Below are 23,319 nucleotides of genomic sequence, written 5' to 3'. Positions count from 1 at the left end.
AACAGTTCTCATAAGTTTCTAGGTTCAAAGCGATAAGCCTGAAAATGTCAGACTGAATATAAAATACTATTGACTTTTTCAATTATTTCGCACATGCAAATTAAATACCTACAAGGACTAGTCGATTCATCCTCCGTGGTAGGAAGATCAAAAGTTAGACCAAAATTATCAAGAAACATAGGTTTTTTCTTCTTGCCATTTACATGGGAGATTTTCGTGGATTTCCTTTTCGAGTTGCACAAATATGGTTTAGTTCCATAAGGAAGGTAACCACAAAGGCTAGTTTGCTCAAAAGTTTGAGCCGAATTACGAAGATTTATTCAAAATTGCAAGGCTTATTACTTATCAATAATAGTCATTAACCCAAACTAATCGACTGTTCAACACTGATTATAAAATAAAATGTCTGACATATGTATGTAATAGAGCATCCAAAACTTTTTTTTTGGTCTGAAGATGTAACAATAGATCAAATATTCCTTTTTAGTACAATCTGAACTTCCGTTTAATGTAAACTCTGCTTTTTCGTCAAACGGAATTTTTTCAGTCAACTTTCTGTACTTTTCCACGTTCTCTACTGTTCTTATAGCCAACTTTCTGCACTTTTCTTAGAAACAACTTTCTGTACTTTTATTATAGTCAACTTTCTGGTTACTTTTCTTGCAGTTAACTTTCTGTACTGTTTTTTTTCTCTATTGTTCTTATAGACAACTTTCTGTACTTTTCTAGCAGCAAATTTTCTGTATAATTCTATAACCAAATTTCTACAGTGGGAATGGTGCGATAATTTAGAGGCCGATGCACACTTATGCAATATCCAGGGAATAACTAAATTTCAAAAAATTTTAATATTTTAAACTTAAGAATAAACAGCAGATTTTTTTCTCGTTTGTACCTAAAATTGTCCTGTTTTAAAAATAACTTCACAAATAAATTCCTTTTTTTCAGCTACCGAAAATATTCGGGGTTTATTATTCATTAAATATTTTTTGTCTTCACTTTAATCAGAGATGAAAAGAAATTGATTTAAAATCGAGAAATTTGGAGATTCGTTTTATCAGGAGTGATGGTTGCATATTGTTTAAAAAAAACAATGAATAACGAGACTGTATAAACACATTTATCATTATGAATTATATACCTCCTTCGTGACACTTTATATTATAAGCGTTAATTAAAGATTAAATATGCTGTTTACTTCCTGTATTTCATTTATTATTAAAATTTGCATTTATTCTGAAGAATAAAAATAAGCAAGTAATAATACTTAAAAACTATTTTAGAACCAACAATCTATTTAGTCATTTATCCAATAGCATATCACGGCCTAAAAAATAGATTTGTGCAAACGATCGAACTACTTGAGAAAGTGAACAATGGAAATATACATATTTTTTTATTTTTGATAAACAAAATTATTGCACGAGAGGCATTGTTATTAGAGTTATGTTTTCATCACATCGTTACCATAGCAACAGACAACGCTTACTGGTCGAAATGGCGTGAATATAGTCAGAGAAATGCTTATTTTGAAATGGGTGCATGTTGTCAAACTATGGAAGATGAGAATTCAGGTAGATATATATAAATTTTAGTAATATACTGAATTTCTTAAAGCTTATAATTTCGTCATTGCAAATAATAACGTACATTAAAAGCGAATGAAGTAATGCAATTTTTGAATTTTCTTTTTGAAAACATCATGCAAACTGCAGATTTTATATGCGTTAAACAAACTATTGAGTATAAATTTAAAGAAAGCAAATACTATGATTTATGGTATTTCAAACTTGATTAAAGTTTTCGATAGAATTATGATTGGGTAAAGTGATTTATGTAGCCAGAAATACTTTAAGTTCTTTTTAATTGAAAACAAAATATATTATTTTGAGTGGAACTGAAAAATTCAGTGATTAATAATTGAAAATTTTTTCCCACACTGTAGAATTTTCGGATGAAATTACGATTTTACCCCCATTTGATGGTACTTTCTGCCGTAAAATCTATTTTTACTGCTGTTAAGTTATAGGAAGCAAAAATCCAATCTACCGTAATTTTAGTCATATTTTCTGCAAAACCACTGAATCACTGTAATTAAATAAATATAACTTAAATAAAAATAACGGTATAAAATTTCATGGTGAAAAAGGATTTTACGGATGCTGCACTCAAGATTCCAATGCTTTTTTTCTCCAGAATTTGATCCAGAATTTTTCACAGTGTTGGTAAAAACTGATGATACACACATTATATTTTTTTATAAAATTTTCAAACTATCTAGACCTCAATTATTTTTCATTTTATTAAAATAGTTTTTATTAAAATACCCTTTTTTTAATTAATTTTTCTATGATTAAGAAGAGATAATACAGAAATTAAATAATAATAATAGTAATAACCGGAAGGGAGATAGCAAAATATGGAATTTCAGAAAGGAACTGCTAAATTCAGAAATACAAATTAAGCGAGCTTAAATTGTATTTTAGGAAAAACATTGTTTAAGACAAAGATTTCTTTGGAAACAAAATTCCTAGTGTAGTTTTAAAACCAATGAATTAAAATGGAAAGTTGAAACCTTAAATAAAATTGAAAATCATATCGATATTTTTCGTCAAAATCTGAATGCATGAATATATAAATTATTCATCTGAATAATAGTTTAAATATCTATAATTTTGCGCATACTGGTTCAGAAAATTAATCTGATAAATAAAGAAAATTGCCTTAAAAATAATGTAGATTTTATTATAAATTCAACATTTGCTAGCAATAGAAACGGAATTAACTATACTAGACTGCATTGTTAAGAGGAAGCCATGTATAGCTGCATAAACTTTTCATGGCAAATTTTATTTTGCCTCTACTATTATTTAAAATTTTAAATTTAAAGATACGATAGTTCAGGCAAGTCCAGAGTAAGCAAAAATTTTCAAATGCTGTAAAACTGCGAAGTTTGAAAAGGAAAGCAAATTATTGCAGATTAACTTCCTCACTGCATAATCATAAGTAATATTTCCGTGATTTGATATAAGTATTCTGAATTTTTTCTCTCCATCAATTGAAACTTCCTGGTTTACTTTAGACCATCCAGAACTCACTTTTCTATAAAATTAAAATGTTAAATTACCAATGGATGCGAATAGAATTTTTCATAAAGTGTTTCTCCCTTGTATAGTGTCTTCTTAAGCTGTTCCAAAATAGTAATGTTTGAGTATACAATGAGGATCTGAACTTTGAAAGATTAAAACTTTGGGATTGAAACTTTTAAAGTTTCTTGTGGGGAATTTTTTTTATACAAAAAGTGTTACTTGTTATTCCCCTCTCTTAACTAAAATATAGGTTTTGTCGTTTTAGGGGCAATGATAAATTTACAAATAAGTAATTCGGATGTTGAAGGATATCATTTGATGGTTGCTTTTGCGCATTGGTTGCAAACAATCTAATTTAGATATGCATTTTGTGGCATTAAATATGAGACAGAATGGTAAAAATTTTATGACTTTTTCCATTAAGCATCAATTTATGATTAAACAAAGTACATTGTTTTTTAAAAGTGTTGTAAAAAGTATTTAGACATTAAGCATCGCAAATAGTTGGAGAAACTTATATAAGTTGATTACATTTTGGTTAAAATGGACTTGCTTAATGAAAAATAACTTGAGAACCTCTCTTCTCTTCATTGAACTTTACTGTATATGGGAAGGGAATATTCTAAATACGATTTTAATCATCATAATTTTCATTAAAAAAAGGTAAATTTTACTTTATTTGGCAGTATCTTTCAATGCAGGTAAATTCGAGGCAGTCACCCAATCAGAAACTTGAAATATAAAACGTGCAATAATTTAGATTCGCTTTTAATTTCTGAAAAAATTTCAACAATGCAGTTCTGCAATCATCAGTTTTTAAATAATAGTTAAACAGTATAAATTTACCTGTTTTTTATTCTTTTTTACCATTTTTTGTCATATGCATAGGGAAATAGAAATGTTACGTTAAAATATTTTAGATATTGAGTTTGGCTTACAAAATGAATTTCGTTTGTTTTATAATCTGAAATTAATTTAATTTTTAATATCATTTTTTGTTGTAGATGGGTTGTATTTTAAAAATATTACTTAATATAGAGAATTATCAACCAATTTGAACTTCTGTGCTTATAAATAACTGCATTTATATATTATTCTGCGTTTATAACCATAAACTCGACGAGCAGTAATTGGATGAGCGGATGCTGAGCGCACAAATCAAAATATTTTACCTGTGTTAGCCTTTCTCCTTGACCCCAGGCTAACCTTTAAGAACCTTGATGGGTCATTTCTTTGTATTTTCTAGAGTTATCATCAGATGATCGAACGAGTCATAAACGGTAAAATAGCTTTCAATCAATATTAAAAAATAAATAAAATTGGTGAGAAGTACACTTTCCAAGGTCTTCCAATCGTAATCAGATAATTCCTTTAATAAAATTCATTAATTCAAATTGATTATTAAAACTAATTTATAAAAAAATAATTCTACTTAAAAATATATTTTAATAATTATTCATATATTTTTTTAATTTGCTTTAATAATCGAAATTTTTTTTTAAAGTTTTGAATCATAAAATTTTTACATCATTTTTAACCATGCAATTTTAACGAATCTAACAGTACAACAGAAACGGTAGAATAAATACTGAGATATGATAATTTAAAATTAGAACTTTTATTGATCTATTCAGTGTATATAAGGTGAAATTTACGTTTGAGGGCACAAGCAATCAACCTCTATTCTGCCATTGGTACAATGTTTTCCAGATGGCGGATATCCCTCATTTTTTGTAAGTCAAAAATCTTGATTTTGATTACTTTATTTTGAAAAAAAAGATTGAGGAGCAAAACTTGCTTTCGAAAATGTTGAAAATTTCGATTTTGATGATTTCAGTCAAAACTTGTTTAATATCTGAACTTGCAGTCCACGGTTCAAACGCAGTTTAACAGCATGTTTCTGGCACATGAGAAACATGGAAAGGTCTTTGATTTTTCATGCAATGTTAGGTAACTTTGTTGGTTTTTATACACACTTAGTGAATTTTTGCTAGATAGCAAAACAATGCCTGTACCTTGTGTGGCATTGTTTTCATGAACATTGTAAAAAAGAAGTAATAATAATTAATTACCTTGACATATCATTAAACAAACTTTCTTGATATAGAAATGATCTTTGATTGCAGTGTAAACAACAACTCTCAACGGAATGTTGACAGAGATGCCAATTGCTCCGGACACGCCAAAATAATTAAAAAAACGGGAAATAACTACAAACCAAATTTTGCAAATATCTGACTATTTTTGCTTGTTTTTTTAAAAGGTATAGCATGACATAACTACTATAAAGTGGTGGATTATATAAGCCGGCAAATTATTTAGAAATAGTGGTGGATAAAAATCCACTAAATTGAACTTATTAAACCAAGAGTCACAATTGATAAACTACCACTTTAAAATATTTATTTGCTGTCCGGAGCAAGTTGGTATCTCTGTGTTGAAAACGTCTGATCTGAGACACGTCAATAATTGTTTTGACAAAAGAAACAAGTTAATAAGAAACGAAAAATGGAGCACTGTACTCGTCACCAACAGAAGTAAAGTGATTTGTAAAACAAATTGTAAAAAGTGCGGGATTCTATGACACCAGTAATTGATAAAACGTCAATTGAGGGAGGAAATTCCTTTTAATTATTCCCAGAAAGCAGATAAGGAGAGAATACACAGCTACTAATAAAAAAGGGATGAACAAGTGTCTAGTTTTTCAGGATTTGGAAGTTATATAATGCAGAGGGTCAATAAAATGATCCCCACGCATCCTCCCAGGAAATGCCTCCTTTGTTCTCATTAACTCCAATAATAGAGTAGAGCTTTAAAACTTCATTTTCCGTGACTAATATAAAATTTTGTATAGTTTTATCCACATTTTTTTCATAAGTGTATAAAATGAGTAGCTTAACCAAAATTTAAATATTACCATAAGTAGTTTAACAAGAAGCTAAATTTTCTTCCACCAAAAATAACTTAAAAAAAAAAATATTTTAATCTTTTTTTTAAAATTAATGCATTAATTTCTCTTTTTTTTTCAGTAATCAAGAATTTTCTCGTCTTTAATAGCGGTAAAAAACAAGTTTTTCTTTTAATCTAATTATTATAAATTAAAATTGACAAATTAATTTTAAACTAGTTAATTATTAAATCATTCTTTATGAATCATCAATAACTTTATATATTTTACATAATAATCTATCAAACGCAATTTCATAAATTGAAGAAAAATATCTTTACTGTCCCTTCATCATTCAATAAAATAATAAATAAATAAAATAAGTAATCTAATAAATAAATTAAAATATGAACAAATATATAAAGAAATATCAAACAAATAAATACGAAATATAAAACAAACAAATAAGAAAATTGGAATATGTCGTAAAAGAATATTAAAATATCAATCTTTGAAATATTTATTTTTATTTATTATCGCAAGAAAACAAATATGCTAGTTGTAAATTCAAAAAATCTTCGAGCAAAAAGTAACTAACCCATATTATCAAACATAAGCAGAATAAAAATCTACCAAACCAAAATAAAATCAAATAATCAATTTATTGGACTCAATGATTGTACTCAATGCTTTCGTGAAAGGTTCATTATACAAAATAAACTTTATTATCATACATCAATAAAAATGTGTAATTTACTCCTATCGACTCTAAAAAACTAATCGATTAAAAACATTACTTAGTAGCTTTTTTCCAACTTTCCAGTTTTTTTTAAAGTTGAAACCATTGCAGTTTTAGAGAATATTCTTAATACATTTCTTAAGGCTTTATTTCATAAATATTAACTATATTTCAATTTAAATTATTTTTAAAAAGAATTTTATCTGCATAACTTTGCATATTTTTTAGTTGTGAAGAAAACAAGCTATTGTAAAAATGCAGGTGATAAGTTCTAACTAAAATCTTGATAGTATTTTAAATTTTTTTCTTCTGAAAACTTTAATTCCCAATTGCATATGATCGTTATTGTTTTTTCAAACTTTAAAGCTTTCAATATGATTAATTTGAGTATGAAATATTTTTAAAATACGCTGAATGTTATTAAATATGGACAATATTATTAAAACATGCAAAAAATACCTTTGCAAAACATGACATGATTTTTCTAACGTTTATGTGAAAAATGTGAAAACTTCCGGATGCGACTCGTCTATCAATTATGTTTATTGTTGTTGTTTCCAATGCCATTTGAACATACCAGCAAACCTGTTTGATGAAACCACACAAAATTTAAGACAGAGGGTACGTTTCCTGTATTTCAGCGGTGCGATCTATGGCTTCAACGTGATCTATGGAAGAATATGACTTCAGCCACACACACACGTCACAACCCGTTTATAGGGTGGACCCATTAATACATCCATTCATTTATCCACTGATCGTAATGTAACCTGAACCAGAGAATGATCAATCTCCAGAGGTATCGATTTGTTATGGTAATATGGTGACTGACTTTGTTACCCCAACAGACTTAAAGTGCACCAGTCACCATTTATGACACGGGGAGTCTTTGACCTGCGGGAATCGAACCCATGCCCACTTGTAAATGGGTCCCAACGCCCTACTAAGCAGGCTATCCCGGCATGCATTATGTTTACTGTACACTTAATATATAACACTACACAATCCAAATTCGGAATCTCTTAAGAAAATAGTAAATTTGAGGCTTCCAAAAAAGAGTGTTGTGTTGTTGTTGTAGTTCATTTACGCCGCACTAGAGCTGCACAATGGGCTATTGGCGACGGTCTGGGAAACATCCCTGAGGATGATCCGAAGACATGCTATCACAATTTTGATCCTCTGCAGAGGGGATGGCACCCCTGCTTCGGTAGCCCAACGACCTGCACGCGAAGTCGAGCACTTTACGGTAGAACAGTTTAACGAGGACCAATACCGCACATCCTCGGTCCCTACGCAGACTGATCCAAGTGGGTCACCCACCCGCACACTGACCACAGCCAGTGATGCTTGACTTCGGTGATCTGCTGGGAACCGTGTCTTAACGATCAGTACACTGCGGGACCCAAAAAAGAATGATCTTATTAGAAAAAGCCGAAAACGCCTTTCTTAGTAAATTAGTCTTGGATTGTACTTTAAAATTTAGTAAAGCGAACCATAACAAATTCAACTACTAAATTTTAAAATTATCGGACAAGTGTATTTATTTTATAAAACACTACGATCATTGAAAAGTATACTTGTAGAATTGTTGACATTCACCCGTGAATGTCAGCAATTACTTAGCAGCTTTGGCGAATGTCTGAAATATTTGCTACGTCTGATTTGATATTAATTTATCCATTGATATTTTAATACTAAATCGATATTTTAATATCTGGTTAGGATAGATTAGGAAAAATATCAGTGTCAGGTATACCGGATAATGACACTTAACTTTTAACCCCTTAACGATCGGTTAATTTTCAAGAAAACGGTCATAAAAGTGACTATTTTTTTACTTTTGTATTTGTATTACGTATTTGATCAGTGCTGACATCTAGTTTAAAATAAACTAACTATCTACAATTACATTGAAAATATCCTGGTACTGCCATCTGGTGTGCGAAATGAGAAATAAAATGTTTTCCGGGCAAACGAAACGAATTAGCTTTATTCTTATTGGCGCGTTACTACTGAACACTCCAGCCCGTCAATATCACGGGAGTGAGAAATAGAGGGCGAAACCTCACCCCGTCATTTTCACGAGAGCGAGAAATAGAGGGCGAAGCCTCACCCCGTCATTTTCACGGGAGCGAGAAGGAAGGGTTTAAAACAACATCAATGTCGAGAATACGAGGTAATTTAATTACGAAAATAAAAACTATCGATGTAGGGAATAATGGTTAAGTGTAAATCAAGTTAATATTTTTATTTTTATCTTAAAAAAATACGGGTTGAGAATACTGGCGATTATCTTCCTACCGGCGTAGTATCCCTAACACTGATGTTGTTTCTCAAATCTATCGTATTCAGATATTTGAAATATTGAATAAATATTTTATTATCGGAAGAATATTTAAATATTAATGAATAATTAGATCTGGCATAAATTTCGGGCATTAACCAAAGCAACTAAGTGATTGTTGATATTCACCGGTGAAAGTCTGGAATCATCAGTCTTTCATACAGACAGTTACATTTAAAAGTAATTTTTCTTTTAAAATAGAATTGTAATTTTTTTATAAAATACATAATTTTACTCTAGTCATTACTTTGAATATTTTAAAAGAAAGATTTTCTAAAAATAATTTTTTCATCACGTTACCGAAGTTTAGGGAAACAAATCTTCATTTGTTAAAATTGTGAAAAATAAACGAAGTGTGCTTTATAGTGACAAATCTTATCGTGTATTTTAAGAATCTTTAAAAAAGTGAAAGTAAAAAATTATACACATAAGGAGTTCGAATAAAAAATGAGTAATAAAAGTAACATTTTAAATGAAATTATGAAGCAAAATTACTCTGACAATTGATGGCAGTAGTGAGAGCAAAGGAGAAATTAAAAATAACTGAAATTAGTTGATTATAGGAGTACAAGCAGTCTTTAAGGTATGACAAATGTATTCCAGCTTCCTCAGAGAAGTAAACAGGTAATTGAGGTGTTTAGTCCCACTTTTGCTCTTACGAGTCTTACTATTGTTTATCAGAGTTTTTAGTAATTTTCTAATTCCCATTTAAATATTACACCTTAATGCCGCATAATGTTTCACTTTATTTCTCTGAATTCTAAGAGAGTGTATTAATGGTGGTTGTTATCAAACACACTGTATTCAGAGTATTTACTTAAATTTGGAACGGTAACTTTGATAAAAATATAAGATTGTCACAAATATTATAATATTGTACATTTTTTAATAATAGGATTATTTAAATATACGATTATTGCGATAGTATTATTTGTATTATTAACAAAGTATTATTAATAGTATTATTAACAAATTACAAAAGATAATATCTTGCAAAATATTTTAGAAGTGTATAATTTACCTGCATGTTAGAGTAGAACCTCTGATATTTCGTTGCAGAAACACGAAAGATCAATGTCCATGCATATATCACTTAAAGTTTTTGAGGAACCACAGCAAATGACAAGAAAAAACATACTATTAATAGTTTTTTTATAGTAAAATATTTCTTTTTTTTTGCACTCTTTATCAAAATAAACGTAAGCAGTCTCTTAACAATCACTATTTTAAACATACTTCTAGTCAGTTGTTGTGTTAAAATTACATGGAAATAAGTTACTCTGTAATACTTTACATCTACTACGGTGTGGTTTCTTTACTTATTTATTCGTATACATGTACAGACTTCTGTGTTCAATACGAAGGGAGCCTTCGTGTCTAAGGTGTTTTGCCATTCCGCCAAATGCTCTAATAAGGAGAGATTGTGGGTTAGAATCCTTCGGTAATTCTGTACGTATCATTGTGCTGTCTTTTTTATACTTGCGCAATGTCTAATCTTCTCCAAGTTGAAAATGTGAGAAACACAACAACTTACATGATTAAATGATTAAATAAATACAATAAATTTTTTAGAAATAACGGTAGTATCAATTAGAAGTTCTGCTACCTTATTTACATCAATTATAGCGAGGTCCCGCAGTGGACTGATCGTTAAGACACGGTTCCTAGCAGATCACCGAAGTCAAGCTTCACTGACTGCTGTCAGTGTGCGAGTGGATGACCACTTGGATCAGTCTGCGTGGGAATCGAGGGTGTGCGGTATTGGTCCTCGTTAAACTGTTCTACCGTAAAGTGCTCGACTTCGCGTGCAGGTCGTCGGGCTACCGAAGCGGGGTGCCATCCCCTCTGTAGAGGATCAAAATTGTGATGACATGTCTTCAGATCATCCTCAGGGATGTTTCCCAGACAGTCACCGATAGCCCATTGTGCTGCTCTAGCACGACGTAAATGAAATGCAACAACAACATCAATTACAGGTGCGCATTTGGCTATAAGAGACATTTGGGGTAACATCTATGAGAATGCTCCAAAGACACAATTTTGAACCTTTGTAGTGTAAATAATTCCCATGCTTTGATAGCCGGACGACTTACGCGTGACATCGAGCACTTTACGGTTAAGCAATTTAGTGAATACCAATGTCGCCCATTTTTGATTCCTTCGCAGGATAATCAAAGTGGTCACCCATCCTTTCACTAACGGCAGACAGTGATACTTTACTTTAATCTAAAGGAATCGTGTCTTATGAACAGTCTACTGTGGGACCCTCTTGTCAGTTAGAAAAAACAACTTGCATAAATAAGTTAGGTTTTGTTGTCAACGCTCCTTTAGCTCTTCACAAATTGGAGTTGGCACACTTTATGTTACTGCACTGGCACAATTTATGTTAGACAGCAGATGCTTGCAATGCAAAATTACCCGACCTCCGCATCGCCCTCCTCATTTGCGCAACCATGCGTGAGTTTTCCCAGATCTGAAACCTAAAGAAATATTGCATTAGTGAATATTCCAAAGCACTGCTCTGATCTGGTACCCAGCCTTTATCACAGGGAATTGAATCGCAGTCCTAGCTTTAGTATAAGAATATTAAATTCACAATAACTAACGGGTGGTTGCACAAATTCCAATGCGGTAATACAAAAACCCAAGGTTACTATGAAATACAATTTCTGAAATATATTAGTTACAGCACTTACCTTGTTGTAAACTTAATTATTTAATTTTAAAGTTCAAAAAGTAGTCGCTTCACCAACTTATAAAAGACAGTGAGTGTATATCTTTCGATATTCACCGATTACATCATCTAATTATTTTTTAACATCGAATAGTCGAGTTTCAGTATAGCAAGTTTTTTCAATAACTTTTGCTGTATCTTTGACCAGTGAGGGTTGTTCTTCCACCAACACCTTTGAAAAATGAAAGTCGAGGGTTTAATTCTCACCCTGACCCGGAATGCAGCTTCACATTCTTTTCGCAGCATATTCTTTTCAAATCAAATCTTGCTATGTACCCTTGAACTTGAGAAGGGTTTTTCAAGCTGCTTTGCATGTCATACAATCCTGCAGATGCATGGAAAATGAATGAAGTGATTTCAGGGCTTCGAATCTTTGATAAGTACCGCACTCATCATGTTTTGCAATATGAAATTGTTCTTAATAAACGATTGTATGCCATGCTCTTTTTTCATTAACCATGTTATAAGGAAATATTCTGGCTCCTTTGTTTCAAACAGACGGAGTCTTAAGTCTTTGGTAAATAGTTATCACAAATTATGTTGTTTTTGTTTCTAATGACACTTGGAAAAGTCAAACTCGTTAGTCATTGGTTGCGAATTAAGTGCATAAATTATAAAAATATATTGATAAAAAAGAGGAAAAGAAGCATTTGAATTTGGGTTGGAAATAGTCCCTGTTATCAGAACTTCAGAAAGACGTTTCGTCGCCAGTAGCCCATTGTGCAGCTCTAGAGCGACGTAAATTAACAACAACAACAACATCTGAAAGACGCTTGGCAGATGGATATCCAAGTCTCCTTCGCGTTGCATAATGCTTATTAAATTAAAATTTAAAAACTAATAAAAATTCTCCTTTTAAATATTCATATTGATTATAAGCTGCAAGTACCTGATAAACTTTCATATCAGTTATCTTCCAATCTGATTTTAGATCGTTATGAAAATGAGGGGAAAAATTAAGAAATCACGAATGTTTTTTTTTCTAATAATTTATATCTAGTTTCAATGAGTCCTTATTTGTATCAAATGCATATTTAAGATTAATTGTGTACTTTGAATGAAATGAGAATTGATTTAAATTCAACAGAAAATTAATACGAGTCGTTTGACTTCTACAATTTCTAGCAAATCCTTAGCAGTAGTATTTTTTAAACCGACGTTGATCCATTTTTGGGTTTATAACTATCAACTCTGTAACTTTGGGATTTTGAACCTACCCAGAAGATTAAGAAACACTTTGATTAAGCATCGGGACAAACTAGCCATCGTGAAGACCTTTCGATTGCATTTGCAACCCGCATTTACGTTGTATTGAGAGGAAAAGCACAAAAACCTCTCATGGTTTGCTTAACAGATCCACGACTTAGCCCGTCAGCAGAATACGTATTAACTTGCCAGCGCTGGTATTCGATCCTGGGTCACCTCATTAGGATACAAGACCTTGAGAAACCAAAACTTGAATTGCAGAATTAAAGTAATTGGGGTCATTTCAATTATTGGTTTAGCAGAATATAGTGATTAGATAGATGTTTTCAACTTAAAATAAAAAAAAATCTGCTTGGTCGTTACTGTGGGTTTAGTCTTAGCATGTATTTAATTCCTCTTGCAAAAGGATCGGATTCCGATTGTGTCTTAGTGATCCGGAATTTCTGATTAAGCGAAGAGTTGGACTTTTCCGGCTTCAGATCCGGCAAGACCCGTGCACATCCGTGACTTTGGGAAGCGTGGTATGTAGATGGAGTGTATACTCCCACCATCTGTCCTCTGATCTAACTTATAGAAGAATTGTACTCTCATGTACCAGTAGTTTGTTCGGATAACCATTGAAGGTGAATATCAAACAGTCTACCGTAACCCTCGTTTAATATTAGCATTCAAACCAAATAAAATACTAAATTTGGAACTTTTTTCCGGTTACAAGCAATGAACAAGTGCTTCGTATTTCTCCATCAAATCAGTCATGGGGCACAAATTAGAACTTCCACGAAAGTAGGAATTGCGAACTGGCTGCTGTATATATGAAGATCAAAGGTTCGAGCTTCGAAATGATGGTAAACTTCAGCCGTTACAAGCAACAATAACAATAAGGAAAAATTAACCAGAGCCTCGAAAGAACAAGTAAACTTCAGCGCTTACAGGTTACGATTACGATTACAGAATTTTTTTATAAAATAAATAACTCAAAATAGAAGAACACCGCAGTTATGAACGTTGTCAAATCTGTTATTATTCTATCTATTATACTCACCACTCTAATAAGCAACTAGTCAAAGTTTCCTTTCGTGGCGTAGCTAAGTTAACTTTTAACCGAGCTTAAAACCGAAGCGTTAATATTTTCCTCATAAGAGACACTTATTTGCTCTGAATATAAACAAAAACCAGTATGAAGAGTGCGTAGAGGTCTTTCCCTTCTTCATAAGTAAACAAAGCAAAGCTCATTATAGTTTGTCTATGTAAAGAACTTCTCTAGCTGTTCGTCTGGAGTGGTGGCGGTGACTGTGGCTACAAGGTTTAACTATTTCAAGAAGGGATGTTGGGTCATTATATAAGATAGATTTTGACTCGAGTAGGGGGTCTGGGGATTAAGCATCTCCTCTCTTTAAAATGTGCTATTTCTTGTTTACATAGCAGCAAATGGCCTTAGATTTCGTGGCGAGGGGAGTTCTTTTTACCGACAAACTATAAACGTATTAGAACTTTATTTCTTGCTTTACTTGTGAAGCATGAACATCAAGCCAAAACAGTTAAGAGTCTCCACCTCATACGCGTTGTGCTTATCTAAGTCATGTATTGTAAAAAAGTAAATTTAATTTAAAAAAAAAACACTCGTAGATTAGTAATCTTCCTTATGTTCCTTAATCTACTTGCTGTACAAAACATCATAAATAATCACGTTTTTATTTAATCTGCGTTACAGTGAAAAAAAAGTGTTAAAACAAATGTTAAGAAATTTGTTCATAAAAATGCATAAGAATTATTAAAACGTTGCACACTGTAAATGTTCGAAAACTTCATCATCTCCTTGGAAACCCAATGCAAATTTATTATCAAAGTAGACCATGATAGCAATTTCATAAAATATTTTGAGGTGGTATTATAAATGCAGCTTCATTTATTAAACATTACTTAGAAAATTGGATTGGAACAGCTACTGCAGGGAGTTAAACACGCTTCGCTATCTGACATCTAAACTTTTCCAACGGACGGCATTGTCAACCGTGAAGGAAAAATAATCATTTTAATTCGTCCGAACTTGTATTTTGTCCTGAAAATAGTGTCACGACATTGTATTTTTCATTAATGATCTAGTTGCAGGTCAAAGGATCGTAAATGCAGTAATAAAATATTAATTTATGCCAACATTTCTAATGGTCACGAATGTAGTCAAATGATAGGTAACATGTGTCAGAAGTGGAAAAGCATTATTAAGTTTTGACTTATGAAGTAATGATGACATAACTTTATAAGCATACATTTTCAAGTACATTACTTTATGAACATAATTAATTACTCTAAAATTAACTTAAATCATGTGGTTTTCTTTGCCATAAATTATACACCGGGTGCATTATTTACTCAGCTTTTAACTCAAATGACTTTCAACTGATTTGAGTAGTAAAAAGATGACGTTAACGCACAGTATAATAAATTTATTTTACATGGCTTTGTACAGTGAGAAAAGGTATTATCAAAATTATCAGAATATGATAACACTTATCATGTTTCTGGGTCGATTGAAACATCAAAAAGCTAGGTAATTTATACTGAAGTGCCTTTGTAATGATTTTGGTAAAATTATCAATAAAATATGGCTTTAGAATAATTGATGAAATTTAGTAAATGTGGTAAAATTTGATAATTTTATCTGCTTGCCTTAAAATCATTTATTTGGTTAAATTTACTTTCAAGTTTTGTATTTCTTACAAAATTTATGGTAAAAAAGGTTTATAATTTTAAAAACCAGAATTTCGGGTAAACCATTACCGTGTAAATAGAAATATTACCATATGAATGGTTTAAATACCGTATATCTTGGTTTATATTGCCACAATTATATTTTATTTATTCATTTTTCTTCTTTATTTTAACCAGAAACGTCCTTACTACACAATACGGTAATTTTACCAGACATTTTTCTCAGCCTACTATTTTGCAGTACACGGAAATATTATCAAATGTATGTTTTAAAAACACTTTTTTGACTTTTTTTTAACCAAAATTATGTTTTCTTTTCTAGAAATATCAATTTTTTTAAACTATGCTTCATTCGTTTCCATTTAGCACAATGATTATTTCTTTCCGGTAAGAAATAGATTATTTACGAAATAAATTTTTTTATCATTATAGAATATAGCGAAAAAAACCATTTAAGATTGAAACTTTTCAGCCAATATTTTTTTTAAAAAAATTCTATATAATTTTTTATTGTGATTTATTTTATAAGGCTCTAGTGTTTGTTTATCAAATTTTTAAAAATTTGATTTTGAATTTTTATTTCTATTAACCAATTATATATTATTATTAATTTATAAACTAGCTGTAAAATAAGTTTACTAAGCCCCCCATATCATTTTAACCATATATATACACTTTAATCAAATCCAATTTGCCCAATCATTCCTGAAGTCCACAAATTATTCCTGTCTTGTAAATTTCAATCGTTATTTTAAAGAAGAAAAAAAATTCAATTTTCTTAAATACTTTATAAAATACCACCTTTCTAAATTAAAATATTTTTTTAATACTGTGTTTAAGAGATATATTATTTTAGAATGAAGACTAGTTTGTCAATAAATTTTAAAAATTATTCTAAGTACCTAATAAATCCAAAATAAAATTTTCCGAGTGTCGATTTATAGTTTCTTTATCACACATTTTGTGTTTTAAGTCGACACCTGAAATAATTAATAAAATTCTACGACCTATAATACAAAATTAAAATTAATATAATTCCAATTATTTAAACGTGCTTTCACCGTGAATTTGGAAATATATTTCATCCTGTTGTTTCTCTAAACATCAGAGTCATCGAAGCTAGAATAAAATGCAAACAAACTTTTTTTTATCGCCGATGAACATTTTATTCTGCACTCAGTTTAAAATTCGTGTTTAAGAAAATGGGCATAACTTAGATTGTTTGTTTAAGAAAATGGACCTAGTTCAAATTGCATGTGTATGAAAATGGTCTCAGCTCAGAATGCGTGTTTAAGAAAATGGACATAGCTTAAGATGCGTGTTTGAGAAAATAGGTACAGAAAAAAATGCGCTGCTTCTACGATCTACCCAAAGTTAGTAAATAAACTAGGAATTTCGTACTTAATTTTCCTTGTTTTTTAAAACACCAAGCATAATCGTTATGAAATAAAGTTATAAGTTTGGGATAGGGGATTTAGCTGAGGGCATTACACATCTAACTTTTTGAGTGATTACTTAAAAAAAAGACGAATTAAAAAAAATTACTAAATGATATAAGCTTTATAAGCATTTGAGTCAGTTAAATTTTAAGTTTATGCATCGCATTATGAATTTATTTGGATCAATAAATTTATTCTTAAAAGAACAATTCTATAGAAGAAGTTTGAAAAAGTGGGTTCAAATGCTATCCTCATTTTCCAAAATAGCTATGTCCAATTTCTATCAATCATTTTGTACTGTGTCGATTTTGTTAAACGCTTACTTGTTACTCATGTAATATTACGCATTTTGGTATTTTATGCACTCTATTTTAGATGATATATTACATCCTGGTCAAGTTTTTAAAAATCAACTAGTTTTTGGCGGATTATTTTGCCATCTAAGCCTTACCTGCATGCTAGCAAAAAGCACATTTTCCTGCTTGCTAGCAAACAGAGATAGAAAAGCAAATGATTTTAAAACATATCAGGGGATACACCCATATTTTGAGCTATGTCCATTTGCAAAATTGCTACTTGTGTTTAAAGTAATATTACGCGATATGGTATTTTGTGCAGCCTGTTTTAGACTAAATATTATGTTTTGGTTTAGTCCTTCCATTTCCTCCAGTTTTGATGGATATTTTCTTTTTCTATGTCTTGCCTGAATGCTAACAAAAAGTAAATTTACCTTCTTGCTTGCATAGAGAGATAGAAAAGCATATAACATTAAAACAGGTAAGAGGTTAAGCACGCATTTTGAGCTCTGCCTGTTTTTTTCAACATGCATTTGGAGCTGTGCCCAAACTGAAACGCTCACCGGCGACATTTATTTCCCTTTTGCTGCTTTGGATACCCTTTTATGAGAAACAAAACACCTTGCAAGGAAAGGCAAGCAACATATTGCATATACTTTGGTTCATTATTTTCTCTAAACCACCGAAAACAGTAAAGATTAAAAATCAAGATCCATTTTTTATCCATGATGCTCATTGTTCTATTCTTTTAAATACATTTTTTCCTTACCAACGATGCATTGTATTTGATTTCCTAAATATATATTTTTTTTTACAGTGCGCCCTGTGACTGTGGTACAGCATCCACTTTTTGGCCCTGAACCAGTAGTAACAACATGCACAAACTGTGGGAAAGAAGTAACAACGGAAATCAGCCGACACACCTCTGCTTGTTCATATATCACGTGTATTCTAAGTATTTTTATTTGGTAAGATCATTTATACGCAGTAGAAAAAAAAATTATTTAACAATTGCAAAAATCTTTTTTTTTTAATTTCTCGCGAAATTTCATTGTTTCAAAAAATTCATTACTATTATTCTGATCTCAAAGTTTTATTGATTGTACTGAAATATAGATCAAAATTCATTATAAAACTTCGTAAATGGAATAGACATCTTAAAAGTAGTCTAAACTCTATCTTCCTCCCCGTTACCATATTTCCCTCGAATTTTTCTTTTTACCTACATCAGTGTATTGCCATTTGACACTGAAACTTATCGCCGTGGGGGAAGATAATGATTTATGGTAACCATGGTAATAGGGAGGGTAAAAGAGTGGAGAGTGAGAAAATTGCGTGACTTTGAAACGCCTATTATATTTACAAGGAGTATAATTATTAAATAAATGCATATTTAAGGGTTTAGAATTTAGAAAAAAAGCAATTACACTCTGAAGGCTTTCTTATTTTTAATTTTCATATTTTTTTTTTCTTTATCAGTTATACACTTTTTTAGTTCAATGTTATTCCTTCTATTAATTGCATAAGTTTACAAATTACCTCATTAATTATCAAAAGTTTCTCTTATGAGATTTGTCGTTTATAGTAATCCAACCATTTCTTGCATCTATCCGGTCCAAAATTTAAAAACATCGTAACCTTTAAAACTTGACATTTTTCTATATCTAATAAGGTGCATCCAATTACCTAATAAGGTTCTCCTAATAAGGTACACCTAACACGGATGCTAATTAGGTAAAAGGGGAAAAAAATCAAGAGTTATGGGGTTTTCTTCTTGCTTCATTTCTGTAAAATACAGAAAAAAAGAAAAATGCCAAGGGAATTCATGAATTTTTTGCATGCATCTGAATCAAGAATACAGGCATTATAGAAAATATCCAGTCATAGAGAAATTATTAAAAAAGAATTCAATATCAAATGAAACAGTTTATCATTATAAAACAGTTGGTTATAAGGCAGGTTTATACACACCGAAGAGCCATTACATTATGACCACCCTGCTAATAACATGCAGGACCACCTTTAGCCCTCAAAACTGCTAGCATCCGCCGTGGCATTCATTCCACAAGGTGCTAATAGGCAGTCTGAGGTATCTGGTACCAAGGGCTCACCAACTGGTTCTACAATTCCCTCACATTGCGAGGGGGTAGCGTGGCAGCACGAATTTGGTTTTCCAAGTAGGACCACAAATGCTCTATTGGATTAAGGTCAGGTGAATTTGGGGGCCAAGACATGACTTAAAAGTCACTGGAATGTTCCTCGAACCAATCCACAATACCCGTATGACATGGTGCATTATCCTATTGGCAAACACCATCCCCCGTAGGAAAAACTGTTGCCATGAATGGGTGAACCTGGTCTGCAAGTAGCTTACAGACTATGTTCAAGTAGCTTACTGTTTGTCTACGATAGGTACTCTGTCCGCCACAAAGTCTGCGGCAGTCTGGTGCTATGGAAACAAGAAGAGAGCATTTTAGGGAGGGTGGCTTCGATGAAGAGGTCTCCTTTTCTTTCGCCTTCGATGATAGCTTGTATGGGGAGTATACCAGATTGGCTGACTCAGCCACCAGTAGGAGACTTATTTAATCTGATTCAAGAACTTTTTTAAGATTCGCATGAATATTTCTTTCTTACTTAAAATAATTCTCTCGATTCAATCAGTTGTTATTTTTTAAATACAAAGGAAAAAAAGTGAACAAATTCTGACATTAAGGGTTTTTAATATTACTTTTTAATTTTACGATATGAATGTTCATTGATTGTTAGATGGTTTAATTTCTAAACTTGCACATTTTTTAAAGCAGTTAATTTCTTTTATTACTTGAATTTTCTGGAAAAAGTGAAGAGCTTAAACTTAATAACTCTGATTTTAAAAGGAGATAAAACTTTTGCTGAAAATAAAAATAGTTCACGTTATCTGTACCGGAGAAATATTAAATATCTTTGTTTTGATTATTAATTTTTAAATATTTTATTTATTTATTTATTTATTTTTTGAAACTGAAAGCAAGAGACCGCAACTAGGATGAAATCTAAAACTATCAACGATGATTTTTATCAGCACCCATCAAACCATCTGAAATTATCAGAAGTTTTTTTTGCTTAAATTACGTTTTCTTATTCATATTTTATTGTAACCTGTGCAGTTTTTTTTCACTATTTATTAAAAACAGTTTTTATTAGCAAATTTTTGTTTTAATAACCAATTTACTATGTATGATAAATTTATAGATGAGTTATTTATTAATAAATCATTGAGCTGATTTAAACAATTTTATACAATTTCCATACATACATATATATTTTTTTAATTTTTTTTCTAAAACAGAAGCTTTTGAAAAAAAGAAAAGATTAAAAAAAAGGAATCACACGCTCTAAACGATGTTTCAGGCGCGAATGCTCATTTCTCTTAACTCTAGGGCTAATACAATAGATCGAAGAAAGAAGTCTCCTTTTCTCCCACCGAAACCAGTCTTAAAAAGGGACCCCCGCACCCCTACTTGAAGTAATCATACCTCGTTACCATAGTCCCCGCCACCCTTCCAGACGAATGGCGGACAGAGTACCTATCGTAGACAAACAGTACAGACGTCAGGGATTGTTCCATGAGGATTCTGGGTCCTAATGTGCACCATGAAAACATTGTTCCTGGTCGAGAAACCATGAAAACCTGAGCGAGCCTATTGTTATAGATGGAGGGTGGTCATAATGTAATGGCTCTTCGGTGTATATATATATATATATATATATATATATATATATATATATATATATATATATATATATATATATATATATATATATATATATATATATATATATATATATATATATATATATATATATATATATATATATATATATATATATATATATATATATATATATATTCATAAGTAATGATTGATTGAATTTGATTTGATTTTAACTATTTTGAACTTTATAGTTTTAATCTTGCCATTTTTGTTTCGTATTTTGTATGATAAAAAGTAGTACGTAATAGTGTAATAGTATAAAAAAATAAAGTTTGCTTCTCTTTTTTTCAAGCTGTATTACTATATTTTCGCTATATCATTTTCAGTTGTCCTTGTTTCTGGTTGCCTCTTGTTTGCCCATGGTTTATGGACACCATCCACGCATGCCCGAACTGTAAGGAAACCATGGGGATATATTCAAGGTTTAACTGAACGAAACAAGCATGAGGAAAATTAAAGAACAATGTGCAAACTATATTTCAATACATATTGGCAGCTAATGGTAATATGGCCGATATTGTAAATGAACAGATAAAAATGCTACAGATTAAACTCCATACTTTCATTAATTTTCCTATTGCTCAACTCCGCCATCTGTATTTTACAATAAGATGTTTCATTCTAACAAATGATTTGCATTTACAGTTGCCTATTTTGAACAAATATTATCCACTTATTAGGGAAACTTCATGTGATAATAAATTCTGTTCTTTTTTTCTAATTTAATAACTTAATTATAAGTTGTGTGATATTATGTTCGTAATGTCAGTTGTAGTTATAAAGGGAAATATGAATTATTTGTGACGATTTTATTAAGTCAAAAAATTTTATGACAAATATTTATGTAGTTTCTATGTTAATGAATGATTGTCTTTAGATGTGAATTATATGTTAAATCTTTTGAATCCCGCGTATAATATTGATATAGAATTTTAGTGTTTTTTTGCTATGATTTGAAAATGGAACTTATTTATATGAGTTAATTGCTGTATTTCATCAGCAAAAACCTATATCTTACTATAAATGTATTTATAGTATGTCATTTTTATTCAATAGAAATTACTACTTCACTAGTATTTATGTATTCAGTTTTGCACGTTGATTGCATGGTTTGAATTTTTATAAGTTAAAATTTGTTAAAAATTATAGAAAATTAATTTTCTATTTATCATCAATTATGTTTGTGTAAAAAATTTCCAGTAGTTATATTAATAGCTTATTTAATGTATAGTGTTAAAATAATTACAAATAACTCTCCTTTTCTCCATTAAGTCTCATAAATGGATGAATAAGGTGACCATTGTTAAAAAGAGAAGTTTCCACATTCTTTTAAATAAAAATGTTAATAAAAATAATTATTGAAACGAAAAAGAAATTTTCATGACAAAAATTGGAATTTAATTAGAATTTCAAAATCTTGTCATTATTGACTTTAAATTTTCCTCCTTTCTTTTCTAAGTTTAAATCTTAAACTTTTCTTACTGTAAAATTAAAATCTAAATTTTTGGAAAATTTAAGGGAAAAGAAAATTAGTAAATTGAAACTTTGTACTTACAATTTTAGGATAATTATCATCAAAAATTTAAAAATATATTATCTTTAAATTAATGAAATATATAAAAAAAAATTTAAATGCATGTCTAGATATTAAAAGTTCATTATTCTTTTTGTGTTAAATTTTTAACATCAGTAACTAAATAATAACATAAACTGAAATTGCAAATATTTAGTCTTGATAATTTTTTTTTTTTAATTCCGAGTTTCCTGCTTGTTAAATAAAGCAACATTTTCAATGTACTTCTTTACCGTTTCGACAAATTTAAAAAAAAGTGAACTTTGTTTAGATGTTGTAAAGTAAGTTTCATGATAGATGAAATTCAATTTTCAATTAATAATTTTAACTTAAATTATTTTTTGGATATTGATAGACCTTTAAATTAAAACCACGCACAAGTACATCAAATTATTCTTAATTTGTACACAGAGAGAAAACAGTATAGTCAAAACTAAATTAGGTAAAATCCCCCCCCCCTTTTTTTTTTCTTTGCTCTATGGAAACATCAGAATCTCAATAACTCAATTAGAATTGACTGAAGAACTACGGTAATGATTTTGATTTAA

At 30.4% G+C, this 23,319-nt stretch overlaps 1 protein-coding gene across 2 annotated transcripts in view; it reads left to right on the top strand.

Moving 5' to 3' along the window:
* The window catches only part of LOC147815868 (uncharacterized), a 31,999-nt gene extending 9,220 nt beyond the window's left edge, over positions 1–22,779 (top strand). Inside the window, exons 1-3 of one of the 2 annotated variants that reach the window (XM_087157546.1) lie at positions 1,496–1,574; positions 18,261–18,411; positions 21,525–22,779. In XM_087157546.1, coding sequence (XP_087013672.1) covers positions 1,535–1,574; positions 18,261–18,411; positions 21,525–21,630 — 297 coding nt within the window. In that variant the 5' untranslated portion in view covers positions 1,496–1,534 and the 3' untranslated portion in view covers positions 21,631–22,779. Of the gene's footprint in view, positions 1–1,495; positions 1,575–18,260; positions 18,412–21,524 lie in introns of those variants that run through there. The other variant, XM_087157547.1, reaches the window with a different exon arrangement.
* Positions 22,780–23,319: the final 540 nt, after the last annotated feature.

The sequence above is a fragment of the Parasteatoda tepidariorum genome, chromosome 2, assembly GCF_982258835.1.
Source record: "Parasteatoda tepidariorum strain Cologne lab strain chromosome 2, Ptep-v5.0, whole genome shotgun sequence".
NCBI classification, from domain to species: Eukaryota; Metazoa; Arthropoda; class Arachnida; order Araneae; family Theridiidae; genus Parasteatoda; species Parasteatoda tepidariorum.
Note: the sequence above shows the minus strand (reverse complement) of the source record. Positions and strands in the feature narration are given on the sequence as shown.